The 16,297-nt window shown below is 39.2% G+C and overlaps 1 protein-coding gene across 1 annotated transcript; it reads right to left on the reverse strand.

The window, feature by feature from the left end:
• Nucleotides 1–681: 681 nt before the first annotated feature.
• On the reverse strand, nt 682–11,391 carry LOC126632128 (NADPH--cytochrome P450 reductase-like). Its single transcript, XM_050302369.1, has 18 exons — nt 10,901–11,391; nt 10,016–10,075; nt 9,840–9,916; nt 9,690–9,747; nt 9,525–9,608; nt 9,412–9,448; nt 4,440–4,509; nt 4,113–4,310; nt 3,885–3,977; nt 3,035–3,260; nt 2,839–2,922; nt 2,592–2,743; nt 2,402–2,498; nt 2,106–2,255; nt 1,942–2,019; nt 1,719–1,841; nt 1,473–1,586; nt 682–1,147 (listed from the first exon to the last, which is right to left on the reverse strand). The coding sequence occupies exons 1-18, from the start codon at nt 11,195–11,197 to the stop codon at nt 1,067–1,069; spliced, it is 2,079 nt and encodes a 692-aa protein (XP_050158326.1). The 5' UTR covers nt 11,198–11,391; the 3' UTR covers nt 682–1,066.
• Nucleotides 11,392–16,297: the final 4,906 nt, after the last annotated feature.

Below are 16,297 nucleotides of genomic sequence, written 5' to 3' on the forward strand. Positions count from 1 at the left end.
AATAAAAATGGATTGACTTATCAAGTCTATCTATAAACATTGAAGCATCATCATCATTTACACATGTACAAGAGGTCCCTAAAATTTCATTTTTATTTATTTTAATCGAGGGAATTGACGAAATTTTAGGAACGGATTGTCACATTTAAGATAAGAAACCATTGTTGTTTGTATGATGTGTGTTGTATTACTACAACTTTTGTCTATTTAAATAGAAGTTTTGCTTGATTAAATGTTCATAAAATGGAATAATATAATATATTGAAATGTGATCTACTTTTGAAAAAATTTAGTAAATTTACAAATTTTATTTTGTTAAACAAATACATAAAATTATTGGTTCATAACACAAAAAACTAAAATCGATGTACAAAATATTATATTGCGTATATTAGAAGATTTTATTTGCGTATATTAAAAGATTGTAACGGCCCCAGGAAAAAAAAATTGGAACTTGCATAAGAGGCATGCCAAACAACCATGACATCAGCTTCTCACATAACTTGGGATTCTTAAAAAGATTTTTGAAACGTTTGTGAAAAAATGAGGGGACTCGGAAATTAAACTCTGACGAGCCTAATAACGTGAACTTGTAACAAAATAAAATTGCATTAAAGTGATTGGTAGTACGAGTGCCAGCCACAATAAACCAAAACTATAGTTTCACTTTTCATCAAATACTAGCTGCAAACTTCAGTTTTATTTTAATTACCATAATTCACTAAAAAATTTCATACAACCACCAAAACAAACTACAGCATTCGTGTATGTGTTTTTGACATCTTTGCAACTAGCTAACATGTAGTTCCCTAAAAATTAAATGGCCCCTTCTATCGAAAGAAAGAACTAAATCATAGTAACAATAAGGGGAGACCGGCGTCGATCTAATTAACTAAAACCTGGGTAAACCAGGTTTCAGTTCCCAACACTATTGTCCAAATCTGCCGCTATAAACTTTGAAGGGCAGAGACCTTCCGATGCCCGCCGTTGAAGATATATATATGTATATATATAATACGAATGTCCTGAAAGATGATACAAAACAAGGCAAAGAAGGAAGGCAGTATCACCAGACATCTCTAAGGTATCTTCCATCCATCTGAAGTTGTTTCACTCTAGCTTCTGCCTTCGTTGAGTCCACCCTTTCCTGAAATTTTTTTTGCCAGTGATAACCAGTAAACAAACATGATCTAACTCGACAGCAAGCGATCAACGAGCTCTAGCACCATCTTAAATATTGTTTTTATTCTCTCTTTTGTTTTGGAAAATACCAACTTGGAAGAAATTGGATGACTAACAGTTTAATTGGTGAAAGCTTTGCTCCCTCCTAAAATTCTATAGCCGTGTGTTGTAGCTATTTTATCCGTTTAGGGGATTCATGTGTGTACATTCTGTAGCTATTTTATCCGTTTACGGTATTTATGTGTGAGTGTGAGTGTGTGCGCGCGCGTGTGTGAGAGAGAGATTGGCACCTGCTCCTGGACAACGGTATGCAAAGTCCGATGAACATCTCTAGCCATTCCTTTGGCGTCACCACATACATAAAAGTATCCCCCTTGAGATACTAAGTCCCACGTGTATGCTGCCTGAATATGGATAAATTGGTGCAACTGTTAGGTTTTCTCTCTAATTAAGAGAGACCGCTATCTATCGCTTTATTTAGAAAATAATAATAAAAATTTAAGAGAGACCACTTTGTGCTTCCCACAAATACTTACTTTCTCCATCAGTTTATGTTGAACATACTCCTTTGTCGGTCCCTCACGTGAGAATGCAACAATTAGTTCAGACAACACACCTTCTTCCACATAGTTATTTAACTCATCTTGATAAATGAAATCCTACAAAAACAAAGATCCAGTATATATTTATCCATCCACCACAAGCACAACGTATTCCAAAATATTAACAAGTCCAAAAAGGCAACGTAACAATATTTACCATTCTGCGGTTTCTGCAACCAAAGAAGAGAAGTGCAGGCCCTAATTGAGCACCCTCCCTTTTCAGGGCCATCCTTTCCTAAAAAAAGAGAAATTATACTTTAATTCTCCTTTTTTTTCAACAAATAAATTATGAAAACTCAGACTTGTAATGCAATTTTAAACCTGTAGAAATCCTCGGAAAGGTGCGAAGCCCGTACCAGGCCCCACCATGATAATAGGGACTGAAGGATCAGCGGGTAGCTTGAAATTGGATTGCCTAATAAAAATAGGAGCCCAGCTACTGTTATGGCTTTTCTCTAGAGGAACTGCATTCTGATTTTATTCAAAACAGTTCGTTGTTAGATACAAGCAAAGCCTCAGTTGTGCTGTAAGAGTATGGAAGGTTTTGGGATTTCAAAAACCAAAACAATTAGTGATAAGAAGCAGACAAAGGGCTGCATAGTCACAACTGAAACTACCTTCATCCAGAACGAACACACTCCTTTGTGAATTCTGCCAGTTGGCGTTGGACCATAAACTAAAGCACAGGTTACATGAACACGATGGGGAGCAAATCTGTTGGAAGCAACAATACTAGTCAAGTTTCTAAATATCTAATCAATTTATAGAAAAAATATCACCTTAGCAAAGATGGTGACGGGAAATCACCTAGGTGAAGATGATATGGAATAGTAACGAGGCTGTAAGCGAGGGGCTACGGCAGCAAAAAACACACCAAGTGGAGGCTTCGCTGATGGGAACTCAGCCATTACCTCAACAAGACTTCTCTGACTTCCAACAATCCATTTTGAGTACTCATCCTGAATGGTGGAAGCATGTGATGAATATAGATGAAATATAAAAACAATATGAAAACAGAACCAAACATTCTAAGACGGTTTGCATGATTGTCAACCTTCCCCTGAGGTGATGATAAAAATTTAAGTCTTTCTGCTTCACTCGGTTCAACGGCATGTGCAGCCAAAGCAAGTAGAGCAGCCTGACAGTATAAATCATTTGAAAGAAATCAATAGTAATATAAACAAGAATAAAACCAACATAAGAAAAAAAGTTAAGAGAAAGGCGATAACAGCAAAAAACATGAAGATCACCTTCCGAGGTGGGTTCAATAGATCAGCATAACGTGCCAATGCGGTGCGGACTGTGCACGGACCAGGAAATGGAGGCGGTAATGAGCTTCCAAGAGACGTCCCATCATCATTATCAGTATGTATGGAGAATAGCAAATCTAAAGGTTGGCCCAACATCCTTGCAGCTTCTTCAACTGTTTCATCACAATTATCTGCATAAACACCCACATGGTCTCCAGTTTCATATCTGAAAAACAAAGTAAACAGTTTTAACCATCAGGTTGATAATGCCAGCATTAAAAGAGAAAAAAACATCATTTCGATCTATAAAAAAAGTGAACTCAAGCAGGAACCCCTTGCTTTTGGGCTCAGACACCAATTAATTTCAGTCACCACAAATTAACTACACAAATGGCAGATTTCTTTCTTTACTGTAATGCAGGAAAAGACAAATGTAAAATCCGTTATCAACGACATACTAACATGAATAATAGCTAAATAAGGAACACAGTATGCATTGGAAAATCATTTTACAAAGAGTTACCCGCACTAAGCCTCTGCTTTTCGTTTGGCAAGTGTGGTGGATAATACTCATGAATATAATTGGTTAATGTAATGATACACCTACAACTGACGAATGTTATTATTCTTACGAATATTTGGAAAGAATACTTTACTAAACGCAAACTCACAAACTATACAAAAGATGCACAAAAATTCCATTTATATTGTGAAAAAAATATCAGCATATCTCCACAAACCATTTCTATTTTACATTTGACAGAGATGAAAGCATCAATATCCACCTATCACCAGTCTATAAAAGATTTAAAATAAAATTAAAAAGAAGTGGGTACATATATGAACTTACGTAATACCAGTTCCAGAGATATCAAACTCCAGATGGATGCAAGAGCGGTCAGACTCAGGTTTGTGAAGCTCTCTTTGAACAGCAACATTAACTCTTTAGGAAAGAAATACAGCAAAAATATTAGTGAAAGAAAATAAAACTGGATAGAAAAAAGGGGAAAATAAAAGACTCAGCCTACTAAAATGTAATAATTGCTAGAGAAACAAGGAATGCACAATCTATAAGTACCTGCAAGGATGGTGAATATCGAGAGACACATTCCCATTAGCCATATTCGACTGACTGTCCTCATAAGAGGTAATAACACTAGGGTCATGAATAACAACTCTATATTCTGGAATTACAGCTGTATATGGAGTAGCTGCAGAATTTGTATCATCTTCATCTCGGAGGAATAGATCCAACTCAGGCCACAATGATTCCCTCCTAAAGAAGAACCCAAACATTACGGTTAACGCAAGCAAAAAAATGTAGTCATACTAATACTTCCCAAAAATAAGATGCTATCTTAAAAGGAGCAATTGAGAAAAGAATGACAACAGGACTACAGCATACCAAGCAGAAAAATCGTCCTCAATGCATTGATCATCATCACCTAAGCCAACGGGAACAACACGCTTTGCACCTGCATTAACCACAAAGTTGCAAATTCAATGAAAAGTTCTCAGATTTGGCGATTGAAATAACCTACACAGAAAACAATACAACAACAACAACAACAACAAAGCCTTTTCCCACTAAGTGGGGTCGGCTATATGAATCCTAGAACGTCATTGCGCTCGGTTTTGTGTCATGTCCTCCGTTAGATCCAAGTACTCAAGTCTTTTCTTAGGGTCTCTTCCAAAGTTTTCCTAGGTCTTCCTCTACCCCTTCGGCCCTGAACCTCTGTCCCGTAGTCACAGTTTCGAACCGGAGTGTCAGTAAGTCTTCTTTGCACATGTCCAAACCACCGGAACCGATTTTCTCTCATATTTCTTTCAATTTTGGCTACTCCTACTTTACCTCGGATATTCTCATTCCCAATCTTATCCTTTCTCGTGTGCCCATACATCCCACGAAGCATCCTCATCTCCGCTACACCCATTTTGTGTACGTGTTGATGCTTCACCGCCCAACATTCTGTGCCATACAACATCGCTGGCCTTATTGCCGTCCTATAAAATAAAATTTTCCCTTGAGCTTCAGTGGCCTACGACGGTCACACAACACGCCGGATGCACTCTTACACTTCATCCATCCAGCTTGTATTCTATGGTTGAGATCTCCATCTAATTCTCTGTTCTCTTGCAAGATAGATCCTAGGTAGCGAAAACGATCACTTTTTGTGATCTTCGCTAGATTGCTCCGATCATTAGTGAGGATAAGTATATAAATGGATAGAGATAGGAGAGCAAACACAAGATGTACGTGGTTCACCCAGATTGGCTATGTCCACGGAATAGAGGAGTTCTCATTAATTGTGAAGGGTTTACACAAGTACATAGGTTCAAACTCTCCTTTAGTGAGTACAAGTGAATGATTTAGTACAAATGACATTAGGAAATATTGTGGGAGAATGATCTCGTAATCACGAAACTTCTAAGTACCGGAGTGTGGTATCGTCTTGACTTTCCTTATCTGTCTCATAGGTAGATGTAGCATCTTCTCTGGAAGTACTCTTTCTCCATCCAAGGGTGGTATCTGTAACTGGTAGAGATGCACAAGGTAATGTATCAATGTCACTTGAAGCTTACTTGTAGTTTCAGGCTTGGTCAAGCGCGATACAAACCATGTAATAAGAGTCCCCCAAGTCACCGAGCTAGGGGATCTGCTGAAAGAGGTGACAGACAAGGTAAGCAATCAGAGCTCCGACTGATTGTTCACATTCTCCCTATCTTGCAGGCAGCATGAAGGATAAAGAGAAGAAAAATGAGAAGAGATGATATGAGATACTTTTGCTTTTGAAGAAGTAGCTTTCCAAAGGCTTATTCTTGAACTGGGCTGGAGGGTTTTCTGGTTTCCTCCAGAGTATAAGGCCGACTGAAGAATTTGAGGGTCAACAAGTCCATCAAATCTAGAGTACGTTCGACCCTGCTGATATGGGATACTTTTGCTTTTGACAGAGTAGTGGATGTATCGGCACGTGTGCTGTTACGCTTGTCTCCACATGCTTCCTTGTATCCTTCTCACTTGCCCTATCTGTTCCTCAGGCAAATGCGGTATCTTCCCTGGAAGCATAAGATGTTGAAGATGAGTACTCGAGAGCAATGTCAGGTAAGTAATCAGGTAAAGGGTTCCAGGCAATCAGTTCCTGGCTGGAAGCTTGATTCCAAGTGCTGACTGATTGCTCTCTTTCTCCTTGTCTTGCAGGTAAGAACAAGGCCAAAGGAAAAGACGGGGAAAAAGCATGATATGGGATACTCTTGCTTTTAACCCTGATGATATGAGATATTCTTGCTCTAGTATAGCTTGTTTACAGAGGTATTATCGGAGGGAAAGAAAGCTGAATATTTCGAAAGGCTTCGTTGGGAGTGCCCTCTCAGATAAGAGGAAAGGTTGAGCATTTTTGCAGGTCTGCCTGTCCGTTGGGGATGGAGGTCGACATATATAGGAGTCTCCCTAACATCAAGTAATAATGCTATTCCTTTACCCTGCTTGGTCATAGCACGGTAGTGGGAGCTGCCAGCTTCACAAGTTTTAACTCTGTCCGAGCACTTTGAAAAAGTGGTCTGTGGTATCTGGAAAGCTGATGTTGCGTGTGAAGATTACAGACAAGCTTTATCCAAGGAGATCCAGCTCTTGAAGTTGGGAAAGTGGTGCCTCTTCGATTTTCGAACAAGCAATCCTGTCGGGGATCCGGCTCTCGAGATTCGGAGAACGATGCCTCTTCGATTTTTGAGAAAGCAATCCTGCTGGGGGTCTGGCTCCCGAGATTCGGAGAGCAATGTCTTCGATTTTTGAGAAAGTAATCATGTTGGGAGTCTGGCTCTCGAGATTCGGAGGGCGGTGCCTCTTCGATTTTGGAGCAAGCAATCTTGTTGGGAGTGTTTTCTCGAATGTGAGTAAAGGTTGGGCATGTTTGCTAGTCTACCTTGCCACGAAGCACAGAGGTGGACACACAGGGACTTTCCAATTATCCAGCAGTGGTACTGTTCCTTTACCCTCTCTTCGATTTTTGAGAAAGTAATCATGTTAGGAGTCTGGCTCTCGAGATTCGGAGGACGGTGCCTCTTCGATTTTGGAGCAAGCAATCTTGTTGGGAGTGTTTTCTCGAATGTGAGTAAAGGTTGGGCATGTTTGCTAGTCTACCTTGCCACGAAGCACAGAGGTTGACACACAGGGACTTTCCAATTATCCAGCAGTGGTACTGTTCCTTTACCCTCTATTCGATTTTTGAGAAAGTAATCGTGTTGGGAGTTTGGCTCTCGAGATTCGGAGGGCGGTGCCTCTTCGATTTTGGAGCAAGCAATCTTGTTGGGAGTGTTTTCTCGAATGTGAGTAAAGGTTGGGCATGTTTGCTAGTCTACCTTGCCACGAAGCACAGAGGTTGACACACCGGGACTTTCCAATTATCCAGCAGTGGTACTGTTCCTTTACCCTTGTGGGTAATAATATGGTAGCTAGACCTTCAAAATTTATGGGTCTAAACTTTGTTAGTGTTGTTTCTTTACTATTCTTTTACCCTTCTTGGTCAGAGCGATGTAGTGGGAGCTGCAAGCTTCACGTGTCTCAACTTTGTCAGAGAACTTTGGCAAAGTTATATGTGGTACCCATGAGCTACTGTTGCGTGTGGGAAGTGGGTGATTGAACAGTACGATTCATGTGCTTTCTACTTCGCCAGAAATCTTCGACAGAATGCCCATAATTTCCGCAAAGCTGAGTGTGCGTGTGACAAGTGCTGACAAGGCTGGAAAAGTAGGTGCCTCTTCGATTTCTGAGATCGGCCCTCGTGGTCTCTGAGCAGCCCAGCTTTTGAGAAAGCAAGCCTCTTCGATTTCTGAGATCGGCCTTCGTGGTCTTTGAGCAGCCCAGCTTTTGAGAAAGCAAACGCCTCTTCGATTTCTGAGATCGACCCTCGTGGTCTCTGAGCAGCCCAACTTTTGAGAAAGCAAACGCCTCTTCGATTTCTGAGCAGGCGCCTCTTCGATTTCTGAAGCTTCGTCGAGTGCAGATTTTTATAGGGGCTGACATTAAGTTCCAAAGCACACTTGAATATCCACCAGTAGAAGCTTCATTCTTGCACTTCTAAGATCTTGATTTGTCCGACCTCTTCTCTCTTCAACACCTTTGAAAATGTCTGGCCCCTCCGATCGTCGTTTTGACTTGAACCTTGTTGAAGAGGCAACCCCGCCTTCTCCAGACAACATATGGCGCCCATCCTTCGTCTCCCCTACTGGTCCTCTTACCGTTGGGGATTCCGTGATGAAGAATGATATGACCGCTGCGGTAGTGGCCAGGAACCTTCTCACTCCCAAAGATAACAGACTACTTTCCAAACGGTCTGATGAGTTGGCTGTTAAGGATTCTCTGGCTCTTAGTGTTCAGTGTGCAGGTTCTGTGTCTAATATGGCCCAACGCCTATTTGCTCGAACCCGCCAAGTTGAATCATTGGCGGCTGAAGTGATGAGTCTCAAACAGGAGATTAGAGGACTCAAGCATGAGAATAAACAGTTGCACCGGCTCGCACATGACTATGCTACAAACATGAAGAGGAAACTTGACCAGATGAAGGAATCTGATAGTCAGGTTTTACTTGATCATCAGAGATTTGTGGGTTTGTTCCAAAGGCATTTATTGCCTTCGTCTTCTGGGGCTGTACCGCGTAATGAAGCTCTAAATGATCAACCTCTGATGCCTCCTCCTTCTAGGGTTCTGTCCAGTACTGAGGCTCCGAATGATCCCCCTCCGGTGCCTTCTCTTTCAGGGGCTCTACCGACTGCTGAGACTTCTCCTAAGCAACCTTTGTGAAGGCTCCCTCTTGTTTGTTTATTTTGACTCAAGTATATGTACATATTTGTAACTTATCGGGGATATCAATAAATAAGCTTTCTTTCATTTCAACGTATTGTGTTAAATACACCAAAGCCTTCTTCGCTAAGTTCTTTGAATTTTCTTTTGTTGAAGCTTGTATGTTGAAGCTTGTATGTTGAAGCTTTGTGAGTGGAGCATGTAGAAACATACCTACTTGGTTCACAGCTAGTGATATAATACTTCGGACTTGTTTGGGACTGCCAATGGGAAGATATGAACATGTAGAAACTTTTATCAAAAATCCAAGTGCTTCCTAGAAAATCACTTGGAAGTGATACCTAAGCTTTTCCACATGCAATCCCAAACAGGCCCTTAATCACAACCAAATACCATACACAAACACATAACTGAATAATACAAAATGAAAAGTGCCAGTCTTAAAACAGAATGCCTAAATTGAAAATTCCCACTGTGATCTTACACTATGTATGTGATTAATCATACTGAAATGCAAGTGACAAGGTACACAAGTTTTCATTCAATAGCAATGCAAGAGAGAAAGCAAATTTAGTTATACCTTCTTCACTAAGTTGATCATCAACCACTTTTCCTATCTGATTCAATAAGGATGTCATCAGAAGACGCAATACTACAAAGAATTAATGGAAAAAGACATAGTATTGATTTTACCTTATTGAAATGTTCATATTGTCGGTTACCCAGACCAAAAACACCATATTTTAGATGTTGAAGCCAGCTACCCCTATCTTTTCCCTGAAATAAAACCATGAGATCTCAATTTATTAAATGACAATGAAAATGTCATGGTTGTGTACAAACAATCAAGCTACCAACCTCCGTAAACCATTTGTAAAATCTTGCTGCATTATCAGTTGGCTCCCCATCTCCATAACTACAAAGTAAGGTCAAGTATATTGAACGCACTATTAGCAAGACCATTAAGAATCTAGAAATAACTTAAGTATAGGTAAATGTGTATCTTACGTGGCCAACATAAAAAATGCCAAAGTCTCTTTCTTCAGTTTTTCTTCATATGTATCATCATCCTCAGCATAGTCATCCTATTCAACCATAAGCAAATATAACTTATCGTATACTCCATATTATGCAGTTCGTCTAGCAATGATGCAATACAAAAAATTAGTTCCCATCTTACATACCAGGTCGACAACCTTCACAGCAGCTTTCTCATATCTAGCATTGATCTCCTCAGCCAAAGCCTATGTTCACATAAAAAACATAACAGTTAGAAAGTAAAAAAATTCCTACAAGAACACTATAAACTATTCTGTTATCTATGTTGTAAATTCAGAATCCGTACAGATAACTTTTGGTTATGTGCACTTCTGTACAATTGAGAAAACTATATTAACATATTACCACATTCATGATCCATGGTTTGACTCCCAAATGGCGTCAGAAACCACTCTCTTAGTACAATGAAGGTGTCATGAATTCATCAACTGTATATTTCACTAAGTTGCTCAAATCAAGAACACCTGAAGTGTAAAACTGACGTGCACTATAGCCATGAACATTTCAACCTGCCTTTTTCTCCTATGGGTTCAATCTCTAGGGAGCTAAAGGTCAACACATTAACAAGTGCACCATTTCATTTCCATTTCTTGCCATGAAAAGCCAAAAGTTCAAATTACCATGGTACTTTTGAAATCATCTACAGAAACTAGCGATCTTGCCCCTAGAGCAAAAATCCAAAGCTGACTCTTCGTCGTAGGCTCGCAGAAGCACGCAAATATATAGAGTTCGAACCAGATCCTAAATAAAAATCTTAACCCGAATCGTTACTTTATGACAAACCACTATTATGTCCACTACTCAGCTGTCCCAATTCAACAACATTTCCCTGAAATCCAATCTTACCATCAAACTGCTATGAAAAACAAACCAACCCAAAATCTAAAATCCCAACAAATCCCAACAAAGCTCACCCCCTTTGATCACAACCACAAACTATTTGCAAATCATTCGACACGAAAATCTTGGTGTTTAACACCAAGCACATAAATTAAACCAAAATAGTTTACCTTAGCGAAACCCTCAGCTGTACCAGTCTGAGTTCCATAGAAGATCGTGACCCTAGTCTTCCCCGCTGCAACCTCAAACTCGTCTTCCTCCTCCTTCACCTCAAGCGGCTTGGGCACCACCAGCTGCTTCACCTCCCGGCTCCGATCCGACGATCTCCTCCACACCAGCAACAAAACCCCAATTATCAGCGCAATTGAAGTCGTCGCAATCACCACCACGGTGTCCGACACCGAACCACCGAACGAAACCCCTAGCGCCGACTCCAACGCGCGTACCAAATCCAAATTCGAACTCATCCTGAAATCTCTCTCAGTCAAAGCTCGGAACCCGAATCCCTTGCTCTCACTCAGTTCGCCGTGAACTGAATCGCTGGTAGTGGTGAAGGAGCTACGGAGTCCTCTCGGGTTCGATCACTTCAATGGCAGCGCAGCGAGGTTGGTAAACGAGATTGAGAGAGATTTGACCACAAATTATTCAGCCGGTTTTATATAGTTTTTAGATATAAAAGAAAATAAAAAAAAACAAAGAAAAAGAGGGCTTTCCAAACTTTAATTAGGAAGCAGGAAACTTTCAATGGCGTTGATTTTTGCGAAACTTTAATTAGGAAGCAGTAAACTTTCAATGACGTTGATTTTTGCGCTTTTTTTTTTTTTTTTTTTTGAGAGCTATCGGACTTTTTGGAGTTGACAAAATCGGAAACCCCTTGAAAACTTTCTATTTTTTTACTTTTGGATCCTTTGTGTACTTTCTAGTTTCTACTAGTTTCTTCTTTTTTTTTTGTTGGTTACTTTATACTAGTTTCTAGTTTTTTCCTTCTTTTTTTTCTTTCAAAAAAAAGTTTTTCTCTTTTTTTATTTATTATTTTTCATTTTGTTCGAATTTTTACTTTTTTTATTTTGAATTATTACCTATTAATTTTATACGGTTTAAAGCCACAATTTTGATTCACAATTTGAAAGTAATATGTTCTTCATTTTAATATAGGCTTTTTTTAGTCAAAGTGGTCATTGAAATTGTCATAAATTTTTACTTTGAATTCTAATATTTGAAATTGATAAAAGTGATTCTTAAGTTTGTCCATTGTCAATCATTTTGGTTATTCCGTAAAAATATTTGTTAAAAAGAACCAAAATGAGCCAAAATAATTTGACAAAAATTAAGAGTACTTTTGTAATTTCCCCTTTATTTGACGGAGAATTTTTTACAAAATGACCAAAATGATTGACGTTAGATAAACTTAGGGATCATTTCTATCGATTTTAAATCTCAGATATCAAATTGAAGAGAGGTCAATCTCAGAAACCTTTTTGGATAGAAAGCATTTTAATATACTTGGTAACTTTTACAAGCATAATTTGTAATGTGTTTGGTAAATAAAATGAAGTGTAACTTAAAAGTAACGGGAGTTAAATTTTTATTATTAACGAAAAGATAAAAACTATTATATTAACTCATCTGTATATATAAAGTGAGAAAACAAAAAAAGTGAAACATTCAAAATGACAAGAAATGCCCCTCTCTAATTAAGAATTTCAAAACAAAACAATTTAATTAACATGGGTAAAATGATAAAACTATATCATTTTGAAAATTACAAAGAGAGCACCCACGACATGAGTAGTTACTTGATAACATTAATACTAATATATTTGACAAAAATTATAATAATACATAAACATAATAAATAAAAAAGTTAGAGTGGGATTAAATTATAAATGTGATTTTGCTTCTTTTGACACTACTTCTTTGGAAGTGTCGAAAACATATTATGACTTAGGTGCCTCTAGTTTTTTGGCTTTTAGTGTACCCCTCATTTGCTTTAGGACATTTTTTCTGATGTGGCCAAACATTTTATACATTTTATACATTGAAAGGAAGAAGAAGATAAAATTAATAACTTAAACAATATAATACACATACGTAAGCACAATTAAAAATAGGGCAAAGGAAGAAGAAGATAAAATTAATAACGTAAACAATATAATACACATATGTAAGCACAATTAAAAATAGGGCAGTGATATTCACACATTTTTTTACTTTACACACATCTTTTAATTTTTGACGGTCGAATCGACTGAATTAAAGAAGAATAATGATTAAATTGATAAGAGTGCGTAAGAGGTAAAAATGAGAGCGTGAATATAACTATCCATTTTATTTTAAAGAACCCAAACTAAGTATGATCATCGTTTATTCTCCATTTCTTAGCAATTAACTATTTAACTCATAACGTTATTGCTTTACTAAGGAATAAAATGTTTTAAAGAGAGAATTAAAAAGGCTTCTTTTCAATCCAAACTAAAAATTTGGCGAAGCACACAATGCTAGCATAATAAAAGCTTGACTTTTATGCCAATATATTAGTTGTTTATATAGATTTTGCATGCATCATTGTGAAATTAAATTTTTTTTTTAATAATTGTGAAATTAATGAAAATAAACTTGTAGCTAACGGGATGCCACGTGTTTGAGATCCAACCTCTATTTGCATGCCCTTACAACCGGTATTGGGATGTGAGACGTGGAAAATCGTGAACCGGATTAGGTCGGACCAGTAATCAGACCGGTTTGGAAAAGTTTGACCTTGTTCCGGTCAAATTTTGTTCAAAATTTTGTTGGCTCGGACCGATTCAGTTCAAAAGTCCAGCATAAAGCCCAAGGTTTTAGCTTTAGGCGCAAAATCAAAACAGTAAGTGAAGCCCAATTCCCAAATTGTTTACTTGGTGTAGAACTTCAATGAATTTGACCGTTTGCTGGTATTGAATTTATTTTACTTTATGCTGTTTGTTTTGACTTATGAGGTTTGTAACTGAAGGGTCTCTTTACTTTTTTTTAACGGCCAGTTGAACGTTGAAAGACAATGAGGAGTGAGTCCTCTAAATGATTTCTCAAATAAGCTCATTTGAGGAATTCCTCAACAGAAAGGCAAACTCTCTATCTGCAATGAATTGCAATGAATTATTAGACAAAAATGGACCATCCCAAGCTAATAAGGCTCTCCGCTTTGCTGGGGTCAAGGGGAACATCTATCGTACACATTCTTACAATTACTTTGCAAAAAGGTTGTTTCCACGACTCGAATCTGTTTGTACCATACTTGACCAATCCCGAAACTACTAAGTACCGATCAACATATACCATTAAGGACCCAAAAGAGTTTCCTTCCAACCAGAAGGCCAATCATAGAGTGACACATGTTGACATCATAAACCAATCATAGCACGACACATGTCAATATCAGAAGCCAATCACAACACGACACGTGTCAATGTCAAAACAAATCTAGAAACTCTCTTTTATAAAAGGAGATCATTCTCCCACAATATTTCCTAATGTCATTTGTACTAAATCATTCACTAGTACTCACTACAGGAGAGCTTGAACCTATGTACTTGTGTAAACCCTTCACAACTAATGAGAACTCCTCTACTCTGTGGACGTAGCCAATCTGGATGAACCACGTACATCTTGTGTTTGCTTCCCTGTTTCTATCCATTTGCATACTTATTCACACTAGTGACCGAAGCAATCTAGCGAAGGTCACAAACTTGACACTTTCTGTTGTACCAAAGTCCCCACTGATTTTGTGCATCAGCATTTAGCGCCGTCTGTGGGAACGACACTTATTCCACTCTCTTCAGCTTTGTCAAGCTGGTTTCCACCATTCATACACTCTCTTTTGACCAAGCAACCCTCTCCAACATGAGGAGCGAAGGAAGCCACAACACACGGAATGACACCTCTCTTGCACCTATTACGAAGCAACGAAATAAGGAAGGAAATAGGGTTGCTCTTCAAGCTAAAGTCGATGAGCTAGAAGCTCAGAACAACAAGATAGCAATGAAGAATGAGGTCCTCCAAGAGTAGTATGAGAAGCTCTTTGAGACGCTCCACGAAACTAGGCGTACTCAAACATGTGAGCGCGTTGCCCCTGTAGACATCAACCATCATCTGGATGCCCCTCAACACGGAGGGTCACATTCCTTCGACATGGGTATCCCTGATGAAGAGCGAGTTAATCATCAAAACATTGATCAACATAAGACTTCTCTCAACCCAGCTGCTTCGACCCGAAACATGAGAAATAGAGGAAGACACCTCCTTGCAAAAGGGTTGGAAGGATCCAAAGCTGTTTATCGTAACTGTCGAGACTTCTTAAAGCAACGTCGAGAGAATCCCTTCCACATATGCTCGAAGGTCAATGACCTAAGGGTTTCTGAAAGACTCGGTCCCCTCCCATAACCCAAGCCAGCTGCCAATCTAGAGAAGGAATGACAAGTCCTAGAGGAACATGAAGGTATATGGGACTCTGAGGTATTCCAACAAACTCATCCTCAAATCACACGCTCTTGCTCAAACTTTCCTACTTCCAAGAGGCGATGGAGACTTACGAAAGAAAATCTTAGTGGTACATGACTCCACTCAGGACCCCTTTGTCCTACAGCTCCTTGAGGAAGTAAACAAGTTGAAGGCCGAACATCTGGCCGAGATACCTGATTGGAACCAACCCAAGCCTGGCCCTCTCACAAGGAGGATCCTCGACACCCCCTTCAAGGGAAGATAAAACAAAAGCTTGGTTTACAACTCTATACTAGAAGGGAGGACCCAATTGAACACCTTAACCTCTTTGAGTCCACCATGGCATATCAGATGTACACCGATGAATAGCGATGTCTTCTCTTCCCCTCCACCCTCTCTGACGAAGCTCTAAACTGATATTGCAGTCTTCCACCTAAGATAGTAGACTCATTTGAGGAATTGAGGAAACTGTTTGTCTCTCAACACATCTTTCAAATCGATCGCTTGCATTCTGCAAATGACTTGTACACTATTCGCCAGAAGCCAGACGAGTCACTACGAGAGTATGCTGGTCGTTTCAGTCATGAGTATTCTCACTGTGCTGAGTCAGATGACAAGATCGCCCTCAAGGCTTACGTGATTGTTTTTTCAAGTACATGATCAATGCCAACACTTGGAAGACTTACTCTGAGATGATGGCACAGTCTTACAACCATGCCTCCACCGAGGCAATGACATATTAAGGGAAACCCCCCACAACCACCCCTTATCAACAAATAGGGATTGGAAACCAGATCGAACCAAATGAGAAAACCTCGACCTTCCAAACGGCAGTGGTGCCTCCATCTGCCTTACTTAATACTTTTCCAAGTCAACAGACATATCAATCTTACGGTAAAAGGAAAGATTTCCATCCTCACCAGTCTCATTTTAGTAAAAAGTGTAAGGGACACTACCGCGATAACCAAGGGTATCGCCATGATAATCCCAGACCTCAGGCAGTCAACACAGTGGGTCAAACACATGTCCGGACAACCCTTACCCCGAGGTATGAGGCATACATACCTTTGAACGCCACATGCGTGGCCATTTAC

This window comes from Malus sylvestris, chromosome 8, assembly GCF_916048215.2.
Source record: "Malus sylvestris chromosome 8, drMalSylv7.2, whole genome shotgun sequence".
In the NCBI taxonomy this organism is placed as follows: domain Eukaryota; kingdom Viridiplantae; phylum Streptophyta; class Magnoliopsida; order Rosales; family Rosaceae; genus Malus; species Malus sylvestris.